Source organism: Labeo rohita, chromosome 10 (assembly GCF_022985175.1).
Source record: "Labeo rohita strain BAU-BD-2019 chromosome 10, IGBB_LRoh.1.0, whole genome shotgun sequence".
Lineage (NCBI taxonomy): Eukaryota > Metazoa > Chordata > Actinopteri > Cypriniformes > Cyprinidae > Labeo > Labeo rohita.
Window position 1 is genome coordinate 7,327,243 of NC_066878.1, and position 17,500 is coordinate 7,344,742.

At 34.8% G+C, this 17,500-nt stretch overlaps 5 protein-coding genes across 5 annotated transcripts in view; 3 read left to right on the forward strand and 2 right to left on the reverse strand.

Annotated features, from left to right (window-relative positions):
• The window catches only part of zpr1 (ZPR1 zinc finger), a 6,555-nt gene extending 4,975 nt beyond the window's left edge, over positions 1–1,580 (forward strand). Inside the window, exons 12-13 of the mRNA XM_051121027.1 lie at positions 40–105; positions 538–1,580. Coding sequence (XP_050976984.1) covers positions 40–105; positions 538–657 — 186 coding nt within the window. The 3' untranslated portion in view covers positions 658–1,580. The remainder of the gene's footprint in view (positions 1–39; positions 106–537) is intronic.
• Positions 1,581–1,930: 350 nt separating this feature from the next.
• Positions 1,931–2,862, reverse strand: LOC127172011 (histone H2A). Its single transcript, XM_051121028.1, has one exon. It carries the CDS (start codon positions 2,786–2,788, stop codon positions 2,402–2,404), a length of 387 nt encoding a protein of 128 aa, XP_050976985.1. The 5' UTR covers positions 2,789–2,862; the 3' UTR covers positions 1,931–2,401.
• Positions 2,863–3,040: 178 nt separating this feature from the next.
• LOC127172012 (histone H2B 3) lies at positions 3,041–3,923 on the forward strand. The gene has a single exon (XM_051121029.1). It carries the CDS (start codon positions 3,114–3,116, stop codon positions 3,492–3,494), a length of 381 nt encoding a protein of 126 aa, XP_050976986.1. The 5' UTR covers positions 3,041–3,113; the 3' UTR covers positions 3,495–3,923.
• A 4,505-nt stretch (positions 3,924–8,428) lies between these two features.
• Positions 8,429–14,342, forward strand: si:ch73-261i21.5 (zona pellucida-like domain-containing protein 1). Its single transcript, XM_051121626.1, has 11 exons — positions 8,429–8,567; positions 8,650–8,753; positions 9,000–9,226; positions 9,508–9,692; positions 10,455–10,527; positions 10,644–10,741; positions 10,945–11,025; positions 12,329–12,500; positions 12,621–12,729; positions 13,776–13,799; positions 13,896–14,342. The coding sequence occupies exons 2-11, from the start codon at positions 8,660–8,662 to the stop codon at positions 14,045–14,047; spliced, it is 1,215 nt and encodes a 404-aa protein (XP_050977583.1). The 5' UTR covers positions 8,429–8,567; positions 8,650–8,659; the 3' UTR covers positions 14,048–14,342.
• A 263-nt stretch (positions 14,343–14,605) lies between these two features.
• The window catches only part of hyou1 (hypoxia up-regulated 1), a 14,911-nt gene continuing 12,016 nt past the window's right edge, over positions 14,606–17,500 (reverse strand). Inside the window, exons 22-24 of the mRNA XM_051121572.1 lie at positions 15,603–15,855; positions 15,396–15,491; positions 14,606–15,308 (exon numbers count right to left, since the gene is read on the reverse strand). Of these exons, the coding sequence (XP_050977529.1) occupies positions 15,259–15,308; positions 15,396–15,491; positions 15,603–15,855 (399 nt within the window). The 3' untranslated portion in view covers positions 14,606–15,258. The remainder of the gene's footprint in view (positions 15,309–15,395; positions 15,492–15,602; positions 15,856–17,500) is intronic.

Sequence of the window (17,500 nt, forward strand, 5' to 3'; positions counted from 1 at the left end):
CATGTATATCTTAATGTGTATTTACAAAATGTTTCTTAGATAATGGCAGGGGAAATGGATGTGCACATTATCCTGGATGATCCAGCAGGAAATAGTTATCTTCAGGTGAGCCACCTTTTTTTTTTTTTTTTTTTTTTTTTTTTTTTTTTTTTTTTTTACTTTATTTAAAGTAAAATAAATGAGCTTTCTATTAATGTGTGGTTTGTTAGGATTGGACAATATTTGAGCGGAACCAGAAAATTGTCTTTAAAGTAGTCAAAATGAAGTTCTTAGCAATGCATATTACTAATCAAAAATTACATTTTGGTATATTTACTGTAGGAAATGTACAAAATATCTTCATGGAACATGATCTTTACTTAATATCCTAAAGGTTTTTGGCACAAAAAATAAAATTTCTAATTTTGACCGCATTGTTGGCTATTGCTACAAATATGATGTGATACTTACTTATGATACTTACGACTGGTTTTGTGGTCCAGGGTCGCATATGCTATTCTATTTATGAGAAGGGTAACCATTCACATCTTTTTGCAGAATGTTTATGCGCCAGATCCAGATCCAGAAATGAAGATTGAGAAGTACACCAGGACCTTTGAGCAGAATGAAGATTTGGGGCTGAATGACATGAAAACGGAAGGGTACGGAGAGAAATAGGCTTAAAGTCAGAGAAATATGGAGATTATATGTTGTTAAATGCCAAATTCTGTCAAAGCCATCATAAAACATAATTTAATTCACTTTTACATTTATTGTAATATCTCATGCAAATAGCACTTCTGAAAACCATAATGTCTTTTAAAGGCAGCGTTATGATTTGAAAGTGGAAAAAATAATTATTTTGGCTTGAATAAATGCAAGGTACTGAATTTTCCTTGCTGTCTATAACGTAATTTTTAGGTTATAAGTTCTGGTCATTTTGGCTATAAAGCCCTTGTGTTAATTACCAGTGTAACAACAGATTTGTTACAAAGTACTTAAAACTACAGACACTTAATAAAGTAGTCTTAAGCACACTGGATGTGAATTCTGTGGATGCATTTCATTTCCATGTAATTTGACTGACTTATAAAGGCTTTAACGTAATAAGGGTTATGTTTGTACAATAAAACAAGTATAGTACTGAACTATTTACGCTTAATTTTTGAGGTCAGTGAGATATCTAATTAACAATGTCTTCAGCACAACATCAAAACTAAATGCAATGTTCTAACTAATAATAGATTTTATGACCACATTGGAACATGCGGTTACACTGCTGATGATGCATTCAGTTTTTGTTTGTGTTATCTGGCTGTTTAGTGTGTGAATTGTGTTTCTCTATTTAGTCAATTATTCATTCTTTAATATTGTTAATACTGATAAATGGCATCATTACCACACAATCTTTTTAACAGCAAACAACAGTGTTCACAGGACATTATTTGCATAACTTTTTGCACCTCATTGATTCGCAAGTGACCAATAAACAACAACAAAAAAAGTACATTTGCATATATATTGAGAGAGAGAATTTAAATAACACTATGGGTTTTTTCATTTTTTTTTTATTTCTACTTTGTCACAATAGTGACTCATATGTTCTGCATATTGGCTATTAAAATGTAAATTTAACTGATTATATGGAGTAAGTGTCTTAAATTTCTTTTTTGTTTATAATTTAAGTACAATATTAAGATATTTTAATATATAATTAAGTAAAGTATTACCAACTCAACGTGTTAGATGGTGGTAGCCATGGTAGGTAGGTAAATTTTCATCTTAAATTTGTAATTTTAATGATTTTTCTATTTTAAGAATGGAAGCTATTCATTTCTTAATGTAAAAAATAAAATAAAATAAAGAGTGCTCTTTAATGTAGCACACTTGAAACACATCTCTTTTAGAGCATTCAAGTCATGCAACTTGGAGAAAAACAATGAATCATGGGTTCTTTGTGCCTTCCACTGGCACTTAACATTTATTGAAACAACATAACCACTTGAACAGCAGATAAAGGACATTATTTTCATGTAATTTAAAGCAGTGACAAATAAAATGCAACCAACATTGGTCCATATACGATGAAATACTGATGTTCATTCACCCCACAAATGGAGCTTTTTTTTCTCTTCTTCTTCAGTAAGGATAGTCCACTGTGATGGCAGGTTTAAATGTCCCATGGCCATTTATAGCCAGTGGTGGTGTAGATCTCTTCTTGTGTGAGGGAGTGCGTCTGTCCAAAAGAGCAATTATGAACACCAAAAAAAAAACAAAAAACAATTCAAAGTTTACAAGATGCAGCTGTCATCTTCATTAAAACGAACGAACACAATAGAAGGTGAAGTAGGGAACATAACGTTACTCGGACTCAAACTAGCGGAGCTGCGTTTGTGTCATTGTCCATGATCGCAAAGCCCCGTTACTTGCTCTTGGCTGGCTTCTCGGTTTTCTTGGGCAGCAGCACTGCCTGGATGTTTGGAAGCACTCCGCCCTGGGCGATGGTAACGCCGCCTAAAAGCTTGTTGAGCTCTTCGTCGTTGCGGACAGCCAGCTGCAGGTGACGAGGGATGATTCTTGTTTTCTTGTTATCTCGGGCTGCGTTTCCTGCCAGCTCGAGGATCTCAGCCGTTAGGTATTCCAGGACAGCGGCCAAATACACGGGGGCTCCTGCGCCTACGCGCTCGGCGTAATTTCCCTTGCGTAATAATCTGTGGACACGTCCGACTGGAAACTGAAGTCCAGCTCTGGATGAACGAGACTTGGCCTTGGCGCGGGCCTTCCCTCCGGTTTTCCCTCTTCCAGACATGTTTTGACAACAAAGGAACCGCCTGTTTGGCTAGTAGCGTTCTGTTTAGTGTTGCTAGTCAAACGTACTTTCGTTTATGATGTAAGCAGGGATTGGTATTTATACTCGGACGTGCGTTCTGACTGGATGGTTTCACTCTAGAACAAGCAACCAATCGCCGCTCGAGTTGCAGTCCGTGACGTTAGAAAGCCATCCTATCAGAATCCGGCATGTGCTCGCTCTAATTTGCATGCCGACTCTATAAATAAGGGGCAAAAATGTGCGCAGCGCGTTCGCATACCATAACGATCCTTTGACAGCTGAGCTTTTGTGAAAAACCGACACAATGCCTGAACCTGCGAAATCAGCACCCGCTCCCAAAAAGGGGTCTAAAAAAGCTGTCACCAAGACACAGAAGAAGGGGGATAAGAAAAGGCGTAAGACCAGGAAAGAGAGTTACGCCATTTACGTGTACAAAGTACTGAAACAAGTCCATCCGGACACTGGTATTTCCTCAAAGGCGATGGGCATTATGAACTCGTTTGTAAACGACATCTTCGAGCGCATCGCCGGAGAAGCGTCGCGCCTGGCGCATTACAACAAGCGCTCCACTATCACATCCCGGGAGATCCAGACGGCCGTGCGCCTGCTCCTGCCGGGAGAACTGGCCAAACACGCCGTGTCCGAGGGCACGAAGGCCGTGACCAAATACACCAGCTCCAAGTGAAAGTGAACAAACGAGACGGACTGGACTCTATCCCTAATGATGGAAGACGAAACCATCCACTGTTGTTTGAAATCCGCATGACGGACCTCTGGTACATCTTGAGCGAACGCAGCTCTGGAAGAGCACAAACACAGTGCTTTCCATCTGTAACACCAACATTCACCTGAGGCTGTTCCTGTTTGATCGTATTTGCACGTGTGAACACTCGTACTGTAATCTTATGGCATTTGGTCGTCATTTGTTAACTCATGTGGCTGTAAACTCAAGTTACCGGAGGAAAACACTGTGGCTTTGGTTTTTATTGATTTCTTGTTGACGAATAATTGCTGTACTGTATTCATACTGAAAAAATGTCTTATGCCTGAATGTTTCTTCATAACTACCCTGTCATTTACCACAAATAAATACATTGGTTAATGGTAACTACAACCAGATTTGCGAGTTTTCCTGCCTTGTAATGTGTAGCTTATTACAATGACATAAACGAAACAGTGGCGACATAAAGCCGAATATGTAGCTCATTTATTACAACATTATTTATTCGTTTAAAATGCGGTTTTAAACGACGTTGCCGAAAGTTTATAAGTGCGCTAGCAGACGCTTTGCTTGTGAGCAGAAGTCGCCTGAGGAGGTAACCATAGCAACAGGAAGGTTGCTGCTCGAGTATTGGAGGAGGCATGAACAAAACAAGCACTGTCATTATTTATGACTTTATTAGAGATTTACTCGTAAAACATACAAGAAAAAAATAGCGTTTCGTTTAAAACGTCTTTATTACGTCTGTTGGATAACTGAGGCAGCAAAAGGCTGTTCGATTATTCCGGTAATTCACATATGTGTAAAAATCTATTAAATAGTGCTGTCAAACGATTAATCGCGATTAAATAGGTTTGTTTACATATGTGTGCATATAGTGTATTTATAATGTATATATGAATACACACACGCAATATATTTTTTAAAAATGTACATGTATTTACATATTTATATTCATATAATTGATATTATATATAAATATAATATATAAACCATTTTTTTCTTATATACATACATGTTTGTCTTTATATATGCATAATAAATATACACAGTACAAAGTACAGTAGGCTATATTATGCAAACGAACTTACTTTGTATGCGATTAATCGCGATTAATCGTTTGACAGCACTATTATGAAACTGTATAACAATTTGTTTTTATGAAATATTCTTTGCTGGCATATTTTAGTCACTTAAGAGCAGATTTACCTCAGATACCTTATGAAAATTAACCATGGTTTTACTACAAATAAAATCAAAAAACAATAATTAGTGTAGTTAAACCATGGTAACCACAAGTTGTTCTTCTACTTAGTTTATTTGAGTAGGGATCATACAATAAACGTGAGTTTCCAGACTTGAAAAAAATGCACTGCACATAGAGATTATAGCAGAAGCTAATTTGCATCTCATGTCCATGGTTAACCATGGTTTTGTTACGCTCACCATAATTTAACCATTGTATTTGTAGTAAAACTGTTGTTATACAAATGGTAATCAATACACCAAAAACATTTACTACGCTTTTACTATTATAAAATTGTGGTTAATTTTCATGAGGGATGACTTAAAAACAAATGACTTAAAAGTACTAATGAGGAAAACTCAGGTTACTATGAAATCAGGACATTTGCATGCCTTATTGTACGATTTGTTCCCTGTGATTTCATCCAGCTTGTGTTACTGAGACATATAATGGAGAGAGAAGATTTGATCATGACGCCCCTGCAGGCAGAGAGAGAATGTTGAGAATAATCCACATGATCATGTTTTGACATTTGGCCTTGAATAAATGCGAATGGCGCACATCAAGTAACAATGGGTAAATTACCTGAGGAATACAATTACCTATGCATATCTTCATGATATTATTTTGGAAAGATAGATGAGTGCAAAAAAAAATAAAAATAAAAAATGCACTCAATTAACCAGGAGTTTTTGAAGGTCCTGCAGATGCAAGATATTTATATATCACAATATATATTAAGGCTCAGTTGGTCCAGAAAATTAAAAATGAAACAATGTGAGTGAGGAACCAGATAGCAAGACGGACAGTGTCTTAGAAGATCATGTACTACATTGTTCCTTTCTCGTGTAGTTTTAAGAGGGGCTGTCTTTGTTGAAATAACGCTCTGACGATGACATGCTTTGTCTGCAAGGGTGCGATATCTATTTCTAGAAAACGATGAGGTGATGAGACCTTTTCTCATGAAGACGACATACCTGAAACCACATACACTAAAAAAGGATATTGACAGTGCGTGCGTATTTTATGAAAAATAATACGAATAGATTAGACAACTAACACCACTGTTATTGTTGGTTTAAGGAAGATATTATGGTGCTCTTCATTTTCTTCAATTTATAAAATAGAATAGTTCAGAGTTCTGAAATTACAAGACGGTAATTGAATTTTTGGATTGGATTTTATAGTCCTTTTGTGAAGGTATAAAGATATATTTATCCTCAATTATGCATTTTTTTTTCTGTAATAAATTTGATATTAATTCTATTATATAAATTTAGATTGTAAAAAGGCAATTTAACAAATTAAGGGATTTTGACCATCTGTTAAAATAATCTTAAAATAGACTAGTGTATTAGAATGGACCATGTGTTTCATTAAGGTCCTGTTTTATAACTTGACCATCTTTTGTCTTCAAGTGGGCATATTTGTTGCATAATGCTTTGTTATAATAGTACACTTAAGTGCAGTGTGATACACATGATATAATGCATTTATAGAATATAGCTCTATGCAAATGCCAAGTTCGTGCTACCTGAGCAACCAGATGCCCCAGACGTGTTACCTGATACTGAACTTATACTGATCTTCTTAAAGCTCCTCGTGTTCCTCCTCTGGCGTCCCCTATTTCTCATAACCCCTGTCGTTGTTTTCTGGTGCCCTCCCTCACACCTATAGATAGAAAGGGGCCAGTATAAATAGCTATATCGCCATAAACAGAGAAAGAGACAACGAAAGAGAGAAGGCGAAAAAGGTAATACATACATTTTTATGATTTAAGTTCTAGTCTATATTTAAGTGCTTAAATATAATAAATAAATCATGGAGTCATCCATAGCAGGACTAATAGATATTAGTCCTGCTATTTATGACTTAATGATTTATTTATTATATTTTGTTTGTTTATTTGTGTGTGGTTTTCTTTATTTTGAAATGATGCACATTTGTGTTTATTTACCTATTTATATTTATAATTTGTGCTTTATACATTTATTAAAAAATATATTGTCTGTCTGTCTATTGTCCATCTATTTTTCTGTCTGTCTGTCTATTTGTCTATCATCTGTCTGCCTGTTTTTCTGTCGTCTATTTGTTTATCATCTGTCTATCTATCTATCTATCTATCATCTATCTGTCTACATGTCTGTCTGTCTGTCTATCGTCTATTTGTCTATCATCTGTCTATCATCTGTCTGTGTGTGTGTCTATCTATCTGTCTGTCAGTCTGTCTATTTGTTTATCATCTGTCTGTCTATCGTCTATCTATTTGTCTATCAAATAAAGAAAAAAATGTTTTTAAATGTTTAAGTGTTTGTCTATCTATCTATCCATTTATTTGTATCTGTCTGTGTATTTGTCTATCATCTGTCTGCCTGTCGTCTATCTATTTGTTTATCATCTCTGTCTATTGTCTATCTATTTGTCTGTCTGCGTGTTTTTCTGTCGTCTATTTGTTTATCATCTTGTTTATCTGTCTATCTATGTCTGTCTATCTATCTATCTATCTATCTATCATCTATCTGTCTGTCTACATGTCTGTCTGTCTGTCTATCGTCTATTTGTCTATCATCTGTCTGTGTGTGTGTCTGTCTATCTGTCCATCTATCTATCTATCTGTCTGTCTATCTATTTGTCTGTCTGTCTGTCTGTCTATTTGTTTATCATCTGTCTGTCTATCGTGTACCTATTTGTCTGTCTGTCTATTTGTCTATCATCTATTTATTTGTTTATCTATCCATCTATCTGTCTGTCTGCCTGTCTGTCTCTGTCTATCGTCTATTTGTTTATCATCTATCTATCTATCTATCTATCTATCTATCTATCTGTCTGTCTATCTATTTGTCTGTCTGTCTGTCTGTCTATTTGTTTATCATCTGTCTGTCTATCGTGTACCTATTTGTCTGTCTGTCTATCCGTCTGTCTATTTGTCTATCATCTGTCTGCCTGTCTGTCTATCATCTATTTATTTGTTTATCTATCCATCTATCTGTCTGTCTGTCTCTGTCTATCGTCTATTTGTTTATCATCTATCTATCTATCTATCTATCTGTCTGTCTGTCTATCATCTGTCTGCCTGTCTGTCGTCTATTTATCATCTATCTATCTATCTATCTATCTATCTATCTATCTATCTATCATCTATCTATCTATCTATCTATCTATCTGTCTGTCTATCATCTATTTATTTGTTTATCTATCCATCTATCTGTCTGTCTGCCTGTCTGTCTCTGTCTATCGTCTATTTGTTTATCATCTATCTATCTATCTATCTGTCTGTCTGTCTATCTCTATCTGTCTGTTTATCTATCCATGTCTGTCTGTCTGTCTGTCTGTCTGTCTGTCGTCTATTTATCATCTATCTATCTATCTATCTATCTATCTATCTATCTATCTATCTATCTATCTATCTATCTATCTATCTATCTATCTATCTATCTATCTGTCTGTCTGTCTATCATCTGTTTGCCTGTCTGTCTCTATCGTCTATTTGTTTATCATCTATCTATCTATCTATCTGTCTGTCTGACTGTCTGTCTGTCTGTCTATTAGTCTGTTGTTCTATTGTTTCATCTATCACAAAATTAATTGAATTATTTGTAATATCCACTATTTAATATGTAATTTTTTTTATGTTTAAAACAGGAGTCGGATGTTCTTTGTTGGTGCTCTTCTTCATCATAAGCCAAAAACGTGTGGGCCAAGACATCAATCTCATTTGAACTGTGAAATTCAGTGCTTGCTGGTGACACCCGAACACCAAACGGAAAACTTATTGCGTGATTTGATAATAAGTAGGTGTTTTTGCTTTTAAAATCTGTTTTTGAGTAAATCCAGGTCAAGGTGATAATGTGATGTGTGGGATTTTCCCTGCAGCCAGAGCATCATGTGGCCAGCCCTCCTAGTGTGTCAGCTTGTCCTGATTCTCCAGTCAGAAGCTCAGAGTCCCTGCCTCACCCACCCAACATTCAAAGAGCCGGGTCAGTCAAAAGCATACATGTATCCTCTCCTCTTCTCCTCTTCCTCTTTATACATCCTTAATTCTCTCATCACTAGCTCACCTTTCATTTTTCTTTTGGAACCATAAAGGAACCCGAGACCACCCAGCAATTTGAGGAGTTTGTTTTCTTAAACATGTAGTATTATTTTAATGATGTGTCCTTCTTTTAGTTATGGTTCGTGTGGTTTTAAATGTCCTGTATTTCCATTTCTTTTTTCTTTTACAGCCAATTCTGATATCACAGTTGTTTGTGGCACAAACAGGATGGAACTGCAGATTTTGCTGTGTCCCATGTACTTCTATGGATATAATGAATCCATGGTGGCTCTAAACGGTCAGTTCGGCAAACCTGAGTGCAGAGGAACTGCAGACTGGACCGTCAACCCACCTGTAGTGAAATTCCAGTTCTACATCACTGAACCATACATATCTGTCTGCGCCAATAAGCTGACGGTATGAGACATTTTTCAGCATATTTATATATATATATATATATACATTATAATGTGTATATATATATATATATATTACATTTTTGATTACATTTGTTACTTTTATGGCTTTTTTTTTTTTTTTTACTTTTCCCCCCTTTTTCCTTTTTTTTCTTAATGTTTTATATTCCAACTTGAAAACCTTGCAACCTTGGGTTGCATTTTATTATTTTGCAGTCTAATAAAATACTTCTGTTATATATAATTAGATATTCAAAAGGTACATCTCATGTAATCTAACAGATCACCGAAGAGATCGGATCTGGGCTGTTTTCCGACTTCTCTAGTGTTCAGTCTGTGAACATCTCTGGGGTGGTCAATACCCAGGACCCGAATGCTGGAACCATCACCTACTGGCAGGAGATGAAATACCTCTTTTCTTGTAGATACCCACTGCAGTACTTGGTCAACAACACGGAGATGAGTGTGTGAGTGGAGTGAACGTGTACAGTGCGGTCCAACGATCTGAGACCACACTGAAAATTCAAGGTTCAAAAGTTTTAAGAAAAAAAATATAAAGATACATTAAAATTAAGAGGAAATGTTAACACTATTTGTGACCCTGGACTACAAAACCAGTCTTAAGTAGCATGGGTATATTTGTAGCACTAGCCAAAAATACATTGTATGAATTTATCAATTGAAATGATCAATTTTTCTTTTATGCCAAAAATCATTAGGATATTAAGTAAAAATCATGTTCCATGAAGATATTTTGTAAATGTCCTACCATAAATATATCAAAACGTAATTTTTGATTAGTAATTTGCATTGCAAAGAACTTCATTTGGACTTTAAAGGCGATTTTTCTCAGTATTTTGATTTTTTGCGCTCCCATATTCCAGATTTTTAAATAGTTGTATCTTCAGTGGAAAGCTTATTTATTCAGCTTACAGATATTATATATGTATAAATCTCAATTTCAAAAAATTAACCCTTTTGTGTAATCAGATAAGCAACTTTGTAATCGTGTGAATGTTGATGTTCATCAACCTTTCATCAAATTTTGTTCATCAAATTTCATGAATTTGTAGTGACAAAAATGTATTAGAAAAATAAAAAAAATAAAAGTTTCAGCGATTTTAGACTTTTGGCTTGTACTGTATGTCTTAATATCCTGAAATGTGTTTAGTGTAAATGTGTTAATGAATTACTCTGTCATTTACACACAAACCGCTGTTGTTCTGCAGATCTGGAGTGAGTTTGGCAATTAAGGACAATAATGGTAGTTTCATCAGCACTCTGAGCATGGTTCTTTTTGAGGTATTACATGTTTCTTTGGCTTAGTTTAGCATAACACATTATTAATAGTAACATAGGGGAGTTATTGGAACTGGCCAAATGTGTGTTCATAACTGTCTTTCTGCACTGACTCAAAGGACTACACTTATACAACTCGTCTCTTCATACCTCCAACGGGTCTCATGCTGAAGACCAGGGTTTTTGTGGAAGTCCGAGCCACTAATCTCACAGAGAGGTACTTCGCTCAGTTTGAAAAAATTATGCTATTCATCATAAGGTGGCCTATAATGTGATACAAATTGTGCCTAGGGGGCACCCATAAAAATTATATATATATATATAAAATTAATTATTACTTAAATTAATAAGTTTCATTACTTATTTATTTGAAGTTGATATAGCACTTTATTAAATAATTTGTTTGTTTCCTCCATTAAGGTTCAATGTTCTGTTGGATCGATGCTATGCAACTACAAATCCTTACCCAGGAAACAGCACATCATTTGACCTGTTTGTCGGGTAAGTGTAAAGACTTAAATCTTTGTTTCAATTACACTTTTACACTAATATTTAATATTTAATACTTTAATCTAATTTTTGCACTAACTTAGCCATTTATGACTGCTAGAGGATGATTCAGATACAAATATGCATCTAAAATGCATATCTGCAAATGCAAAATGCAAATCTGTGATTCCACAGATTGGTTATATCAAGTGCTTGGTATACTTATAAACAGTCTTGGGGAAAGTTACTTTTAAAAGTAATGCATTACTCTCTAAAAAAGTAACTAATGGAAAGTAATGTGTTACGTTACTTCTGTGTTTCTTTTTAGATCTGGGCAGGGCTTGCTTGTTTGTTTTTAATATAAAAAATTCAGTTTTTGTCAAATGTAAAAGCCCTTTTACACTAAAAGCCTCAGGATGAAGGAAAAGTAAATTCACTACTGTGCAGAAGTAGAAATTTCAACACTCTTTAGCATTAAAAATGAACAAATGTTAGTTTATCTTGAGTAATTTTTGCTTATTAATATGGTTGAATTGGATCATTGAAGGTCAGCAGCAAAGACACTGGTTAATAAAATGGGATTAAATACAAAAAAGGATATTTGTATTATTTAACATTTAATTATTGCAGGTTTGTGTCATTCTGAGTTGCATTTCATTCATTAATGAATGTTTACATTTCATATCTTACTCCTGATTTCCCTCAACATGGCGACAGGAGAGCCTTCAATCAATAAATGAGGAAAAAAGTAACTGGTGTTTCTTATTTTGAAAAGTAACTCAGATATTTCTTGTAAATTAAAAAAAAGTAATGCGTTACTTTACTAGTTACTTGAAAAAAAGTAATCTGATTACTTGTAATGCGTTACCCCCAACACTGCTTATAAACTAGTCTGTTACTGATTGTAAATTTTAGTTAATAACGTAATCTATTACATTAAACATTTTAGCTAATACAGTTTGACTGCTTTTTGATATCTTTTCATATAAAAATACAGAAAAAAAAAATATATATATATATATATATATTTTAAAAAAGAAAGAAAATATCTTCCATTCTTATGTCAGGCTTTTTTAAACTGGGTTGAAAGAACTGCAAGGCTTTGGATGATGGAAAGACAATTAAATCATGAAAATGTGAAATTTTAACTGAATTGATGAAAACATTTTTATTAAAACAGCAGAAACTAGTCAGATAATAAGTAATTTTGTAATTGTTACAAATACTTAACTTTGTAATCTGATTATGTAATCGAGATTATATGTAATCTGTTACTACCCTTGCACTGATTCTATCATCCTCATGTCATTCTCAGATGCAACATTGATAAACAAACCATAATGGGTGTGAATGGAGAACAGCAGGTGGCGCGCTTCTCGTTCGAGACTTTTCGCTTTGTAGAGCACAGAAACAAGACGGTGTCGACCTTTTATCTGCACTGTGCCACCAGGCTCTGCGAGAGCTCTTTCTGTAGATCCTTACGGCAGGTATGAACAACCGTATGTCGCATAGCTTTTAAAAACCTCAATATGTAATTCACAAAAGAACCACATTCACCATCATCTAACTGAAGTATATTCAAATGCATTTTATGACACATGCATCAGAACTGCACAACTTCCGGAAGGAAGCGGAGAGATGTACAGTCAGCTCAGGGAACCTCAGTGAGTGACACTGCCACGGTGAGCTCTGGGCCAGTCATCACCAAAGTGGACGGTAAGAGCAATATAGCAGTTGAGAGAAATTATTAAAATCTCTTAAAGGTAGTTCACGCAAAAATGCAAATTACCACATGATTTACTCAACCTCAAGCCATCCTAGGTGTGTATGCCTTTCTTCTTTCAGACACATACAATCGGAGTTATATATATATAAAAAATATATATATATATGTCCTGGCTCTTGTAAGCTTTATAATGCCAGTGAATGGGTGCTGAGATTTTGAAGCGCAAAAAAACGGCATCCATCCATCATGAAAAGCACTCCACGTGGCTCCGGGAGGTTAATAAAGCCTTCTGAAGTGAATCGATGTGTTTAAGAAAAAAATTTGCATATTTAAAACTTTTTGTTTACAAAATATCAAAATCCTCTGATGTTTTTCTTTGTAAATCCTCGTTTTGTATTTCTAATTCGTGACTGGTGTTTTGTTTTGCTCTCTCCTTGAACACAGTTACCAGTTACAAAAAATAGACCGTTTGTGGAAGCTAGAGATTACGGTTTATAGTTAAATATGGATTTTTTTTTTTATATATATATAAACATTAATTTCAGAAGGCCTTTATTAATACTCGGAACTGTGTGGAGCACTTTTTATGATGGATGGATGCACTTCATTGGACTTCTAAATCTCAACATCCATTCACTGCCATTATAAAGCTTGGAAGAGCCATATATATTTTTTTTTAATATAACACTGATTGTATTCGTCTGAAAGAAGAGTGTCATACATCTAGGATAGCTTGAGCGTGAGTAAATCATGGGGTAATTTCCTTTTTTCTGTGAGCTATCACTTTAATTTCATAAAAGCATGCTTTGAAAATGTTTTTCTCATAAAATAAGTCTTGTCATTTTGCTTCTCAGGTAAATAATCTTCAAATATTTGCACTGACAAAATACTGTTGTTTGGTTATTTACTTAATTCTTGCAGTTTTAACTTCATAAACCCTGATGGATAAACTTGATATATATTTTTAATGTATTTTGACTTATAATGCCATGTGTTTGAACTCATCTGATTTTTCTTCTTTTTACAATCCTTTTAGAACCATTTGCACCTGTTGCTATAGGTATGCACTTTTGTCATTTAAAATATAATAAGATATACCCTAAACCTTTTTTCAGCTTTTTTAATGGGTCAGTTTGATCTGCCTGTGTTTGCACAGTTTCTAATGATCCGAAGCAGAACGAGGCGGTGGTGGGTGTCTCTGTGGCAGCCGGAGTATTCGGAGGCCTGTGTGTCATCATGCTGGCTGTTCTCATTTACAAGATCCGCAAGGACAAGTTCAATGCAGACAAATCAAGTCTTTTCCACTGACAGCTTTCACACAGAGATCCCACTCCTCTCCACCAAGACGTTCGCTCACCATAGTGAAAGCTGTGCTAATAGACACTTTTCAACGGGCTCCTGCGTGTAGTCCTGTAGTTTGGTCAGAGTTATGGAATGGGATGACGAGTAGATGATGCCATATGGAAGAACAAAATATCACAAAACCACTATTATAAATAGATCTGTGCCTTTAAGTAAAACAGTCTACTGAATGGATTAGAGTCGTCAGATTTTGCATGCCAACGTTCATTGTTTGAACTGTATTCCATTTATATATCTGAATTTTGGGGTTTTCTGTAAGAGGGCATTCTTGTAAAAAAAAAAAAAAAAAAAAGTATTTTGCTAATGTTATTATAATTTTATGAGTGATTAAAGCAACACTAAGAAATATTAATTTATAGTTGTAAACACTAGACTTCATGAACTCAGATTTGTGCTTGTTACATAATTATATACATTTAAAAAACATTCTACAATTAAAAAAAAATAAATAAATAATCACCTATTTGTGGTTTTCCTAATAAAGATATTACACAATACACAAAGAAATTTTAAAAAAAGAGACTTTATTAACAGTTTAGAAACAATCTTCTCCCTTTTCCACATTTTTCTTTCCACACAGACTTGCACGTGAAAACATGTAAAAGACAAAACCAGTGAAGATGTGAAAGCCAAAAAAAAATAATAATCCACTTTTTCCAAGTGAAATTCCTTTGATGTCAGTGCAGCATACTAATCATACTGAAGTCCATAAATACAGAAGATGTTTGGCATAAAAGATGCTCAGAGGTACAAACAGCTGTTTTGGGAATGGAAAAAGGTGAACCAGCAAAAACTGACAAGATGTGATAAACTGCTAAGCAACACTTCAGCAGGAACTTCACATTTCCTTAATATACATTTTTGGACGCAAAGCAGAGGTGTTTTGAGTCATGGACATGTCCTTGAGACTTGGACAGGGGTTATGTTTCTGAGAGGGAGAAGATCATTGCATGGATTAAGAAGCAAAATTAAACAAATGGAAGGAGCACACAGCTTTGAGTTGGGACTGGGATTTCCTTTTGGCTCAGGGTCACTACTGAAATATACATCATCATTGTCAAGCTTCCAATTTGCTGAGGGGGCCAGGGAACAAAAGAAAATTTTGAACCACTTAGAGTCAATAAATATAACAAATAAACCTTTAAGAATTCCAGATGTTATAATTCGTCCCCTATATGGTTTTCTTGTTTACTATCCTCTGTTGATTCTGCAAAAAAAAGAAACACATATTACATGTATTTATATAAAGCTATTATAAGTTCTGTTATTTTAGGTCACATAGCTTGTGAATTACCTGTAGCCGTATTTTCTGCTGGATTTAGTTCAAGTATGGTTTCTTCTCCTTTTTCTTCAGCAGTTGGAGGCTCCTCTGCTGGCTTCACCTCTTCAGCTAAAGGCACAATTCAAATGCAAGATTTACTCCATATTAATAGGAAAAGTAACCATAATAACTACGAAAAAACAATATAATCTATGTCTATAATACAAATCTATGTCTCACCATCATCGCTCTTGGGAGGAATAACCTTCTCTGCATCTTCGGTGCTGTTAGATTTGCCATTTTCTGTGGAGGTGGTGTTCTTGTCTTTAGCCTTATCTTTAGGTTTTGGTTTGGCAAACTTTGCTTTGTTCAGCAGGTAGTTGACCTCCCTGTCTAAGAGGGAAAGCTTGGTTTCAATGTCCTTAGACAGCAGAACAGGTTTCTCTGTTGGGGACATTTTTTCCTGTGCAGCAACGGTCTCGTTCTTCCAAGTCTGCAATAAAAAACAAAAAGGAAAACATGCAGACTCAATCAAAAGTGTTTCTTGTGTGGAATTCAGGAGTAAGGATGAAAGTATGGAAGCCTGTTTCCATCACTGAATAAAAAATAAAAAAAGGTTATTGCGAATTTTTATTTCACAATTCTGACTTTTTTTCGTAGAATTCTGAGATAAAGTCAGAAGCATCACAGTACTGAGATGTACTTGCGAGTTATTAAGTCAGAATTGCAATATATAAACTCGTAGTTGCCAGTTATAATGTCAGAATTGCGAGATATAAAATCAGTTGCAAGGCATGTCGGAATTGTGAGATACAAACTCGTAGTTCTGTCGGAATTGCGAAAATCTCATTGCAATTTATAAAGTTGGAATTGCGAGATATGAACTCGTAGCTGCGAGTTAAAATGGAATTGAAAGATATAAACTCGCAGCTGCAAGTTATAAAGTCGGAATTACGAGATACAAACACGTAACTGCGAGTAGGGGTTTGCAATGTATATCCTCTGCGATAATATCGTAACTGTTTTAATGATGTTCAATTTGACATTATCTAGTATTTTGCAAAAACCATTCCACACCTACAGAGTGCAGTGCGCGCATTACGTGAAGTCTAGACCACTGCGCGTACGCATTAAGTGCGTTTTCACTGCATGATTCAGTCCAAAAATTACCATGATTACAAATGTGATATTGATTTTTTTTTTCTTTCTTACAACAGTTCAATAGACAAAAATTAAGATACGTACGTTTTAGACACCACATTGCCTGTTTTTGCTCTATTTCGCCAACAAAAATCATTCCAAACACAGCCACAGCACTGTTTTGCATCTCTGAGCAACATGACGCTGTTTCGTTCCTGATTTATTTAACTGTTGAAATGATTTGGTTCAATCGTAATGACTCACTTATTAACTATGACTTGCTGCCGCCTACTGGCAGTTTTAATTCCACATTTAAAGTATCTTTTTATTATTGAAGTAATTTCAAATATCAGCATTCAACGTTTAAAATATCCAAACATTACTTATGCATTTGTAACTACAGGCTAAATGCATTCATGAACTGCATTATACAGTGTGTAAATACATCTAAATGCTACTTCAGATGCAGCTTCTGTCATCCTTTGCATTGCAAAGATGAATTTTGTTGATACTGATTTCATTTGCACACTTTTAGTAAAAATGGCTTAAAAAAAAAAAAAAAAAAAACTATTTAAACTTATTGGAAAAAATTAATTTCTATCAGTGTGAACTGACCACCACGCAGAATATGAAGAATATTAAAAAATGTAGAAGTCAGCTGTCCATGGTAGTTCTTAAAATACCAGCACACTAACACAAACAGCGAAATATCGTCTAATTACCGTTATCATTAAAAATATTGAGAAAACATTGAGATATTATTTTTGTCAATATTGCACACCCCAGTTTTGAGTTCTAAAGTCGGAATTGCAAGATATAAACTCATAGTTGCGCGTTATAAAGTCGGAACTGTGAGATACAAACTCATAGCTGTGTTATTAAGTTAACATAACCGACGTAATGACAGAATTGCGACTTCACTGAATAAAAAAAAATAAAATAAAATAAAAAGACAGAATTGCGAGTTTGTATCACGCAATGCTGAGAAAAAAAAAAAA

Bases quoted from the DNA above. Each gene is read 5' to 3' on its own strand.
- si:ch73-261i21.5 (XM_051121626.1), top strand. From the start codon at position 8,660: ATGTGGCCAGCCCTCCTAGTGTGTCAGCTTGTCCTGATTCTCCAGTCA. The intron at 8,754-8,999 runs GTCAGTCAAAAG...TTTCTTTTACAG, and splicing joins CCCAACATTCAAAGAGCCGG to CCAATTCTGATATCACAGTT. The intron at 10,528-10,643 runs GTATTACATGTT...ACTGACTCAAAG, and splicing joins TGAGCATGGTTCTTTTTGAG to GACTACACTTATACAACTCG.
- LOC127172012 (XM_051121029.1), top strand. From the start codon at position 3,114: ATGCCTGAACCTGCGAAATCAGCACCCGCTCCCAAAAAGGGGTCTAAA.
- LOC127172011 (XM_051121028.1), bottom strand. From the start codon at position 2,788: ATGTCTGGAAGAGGGAAAACCGGAGGGAAGGCCCGCGCCAAGGCCAAG.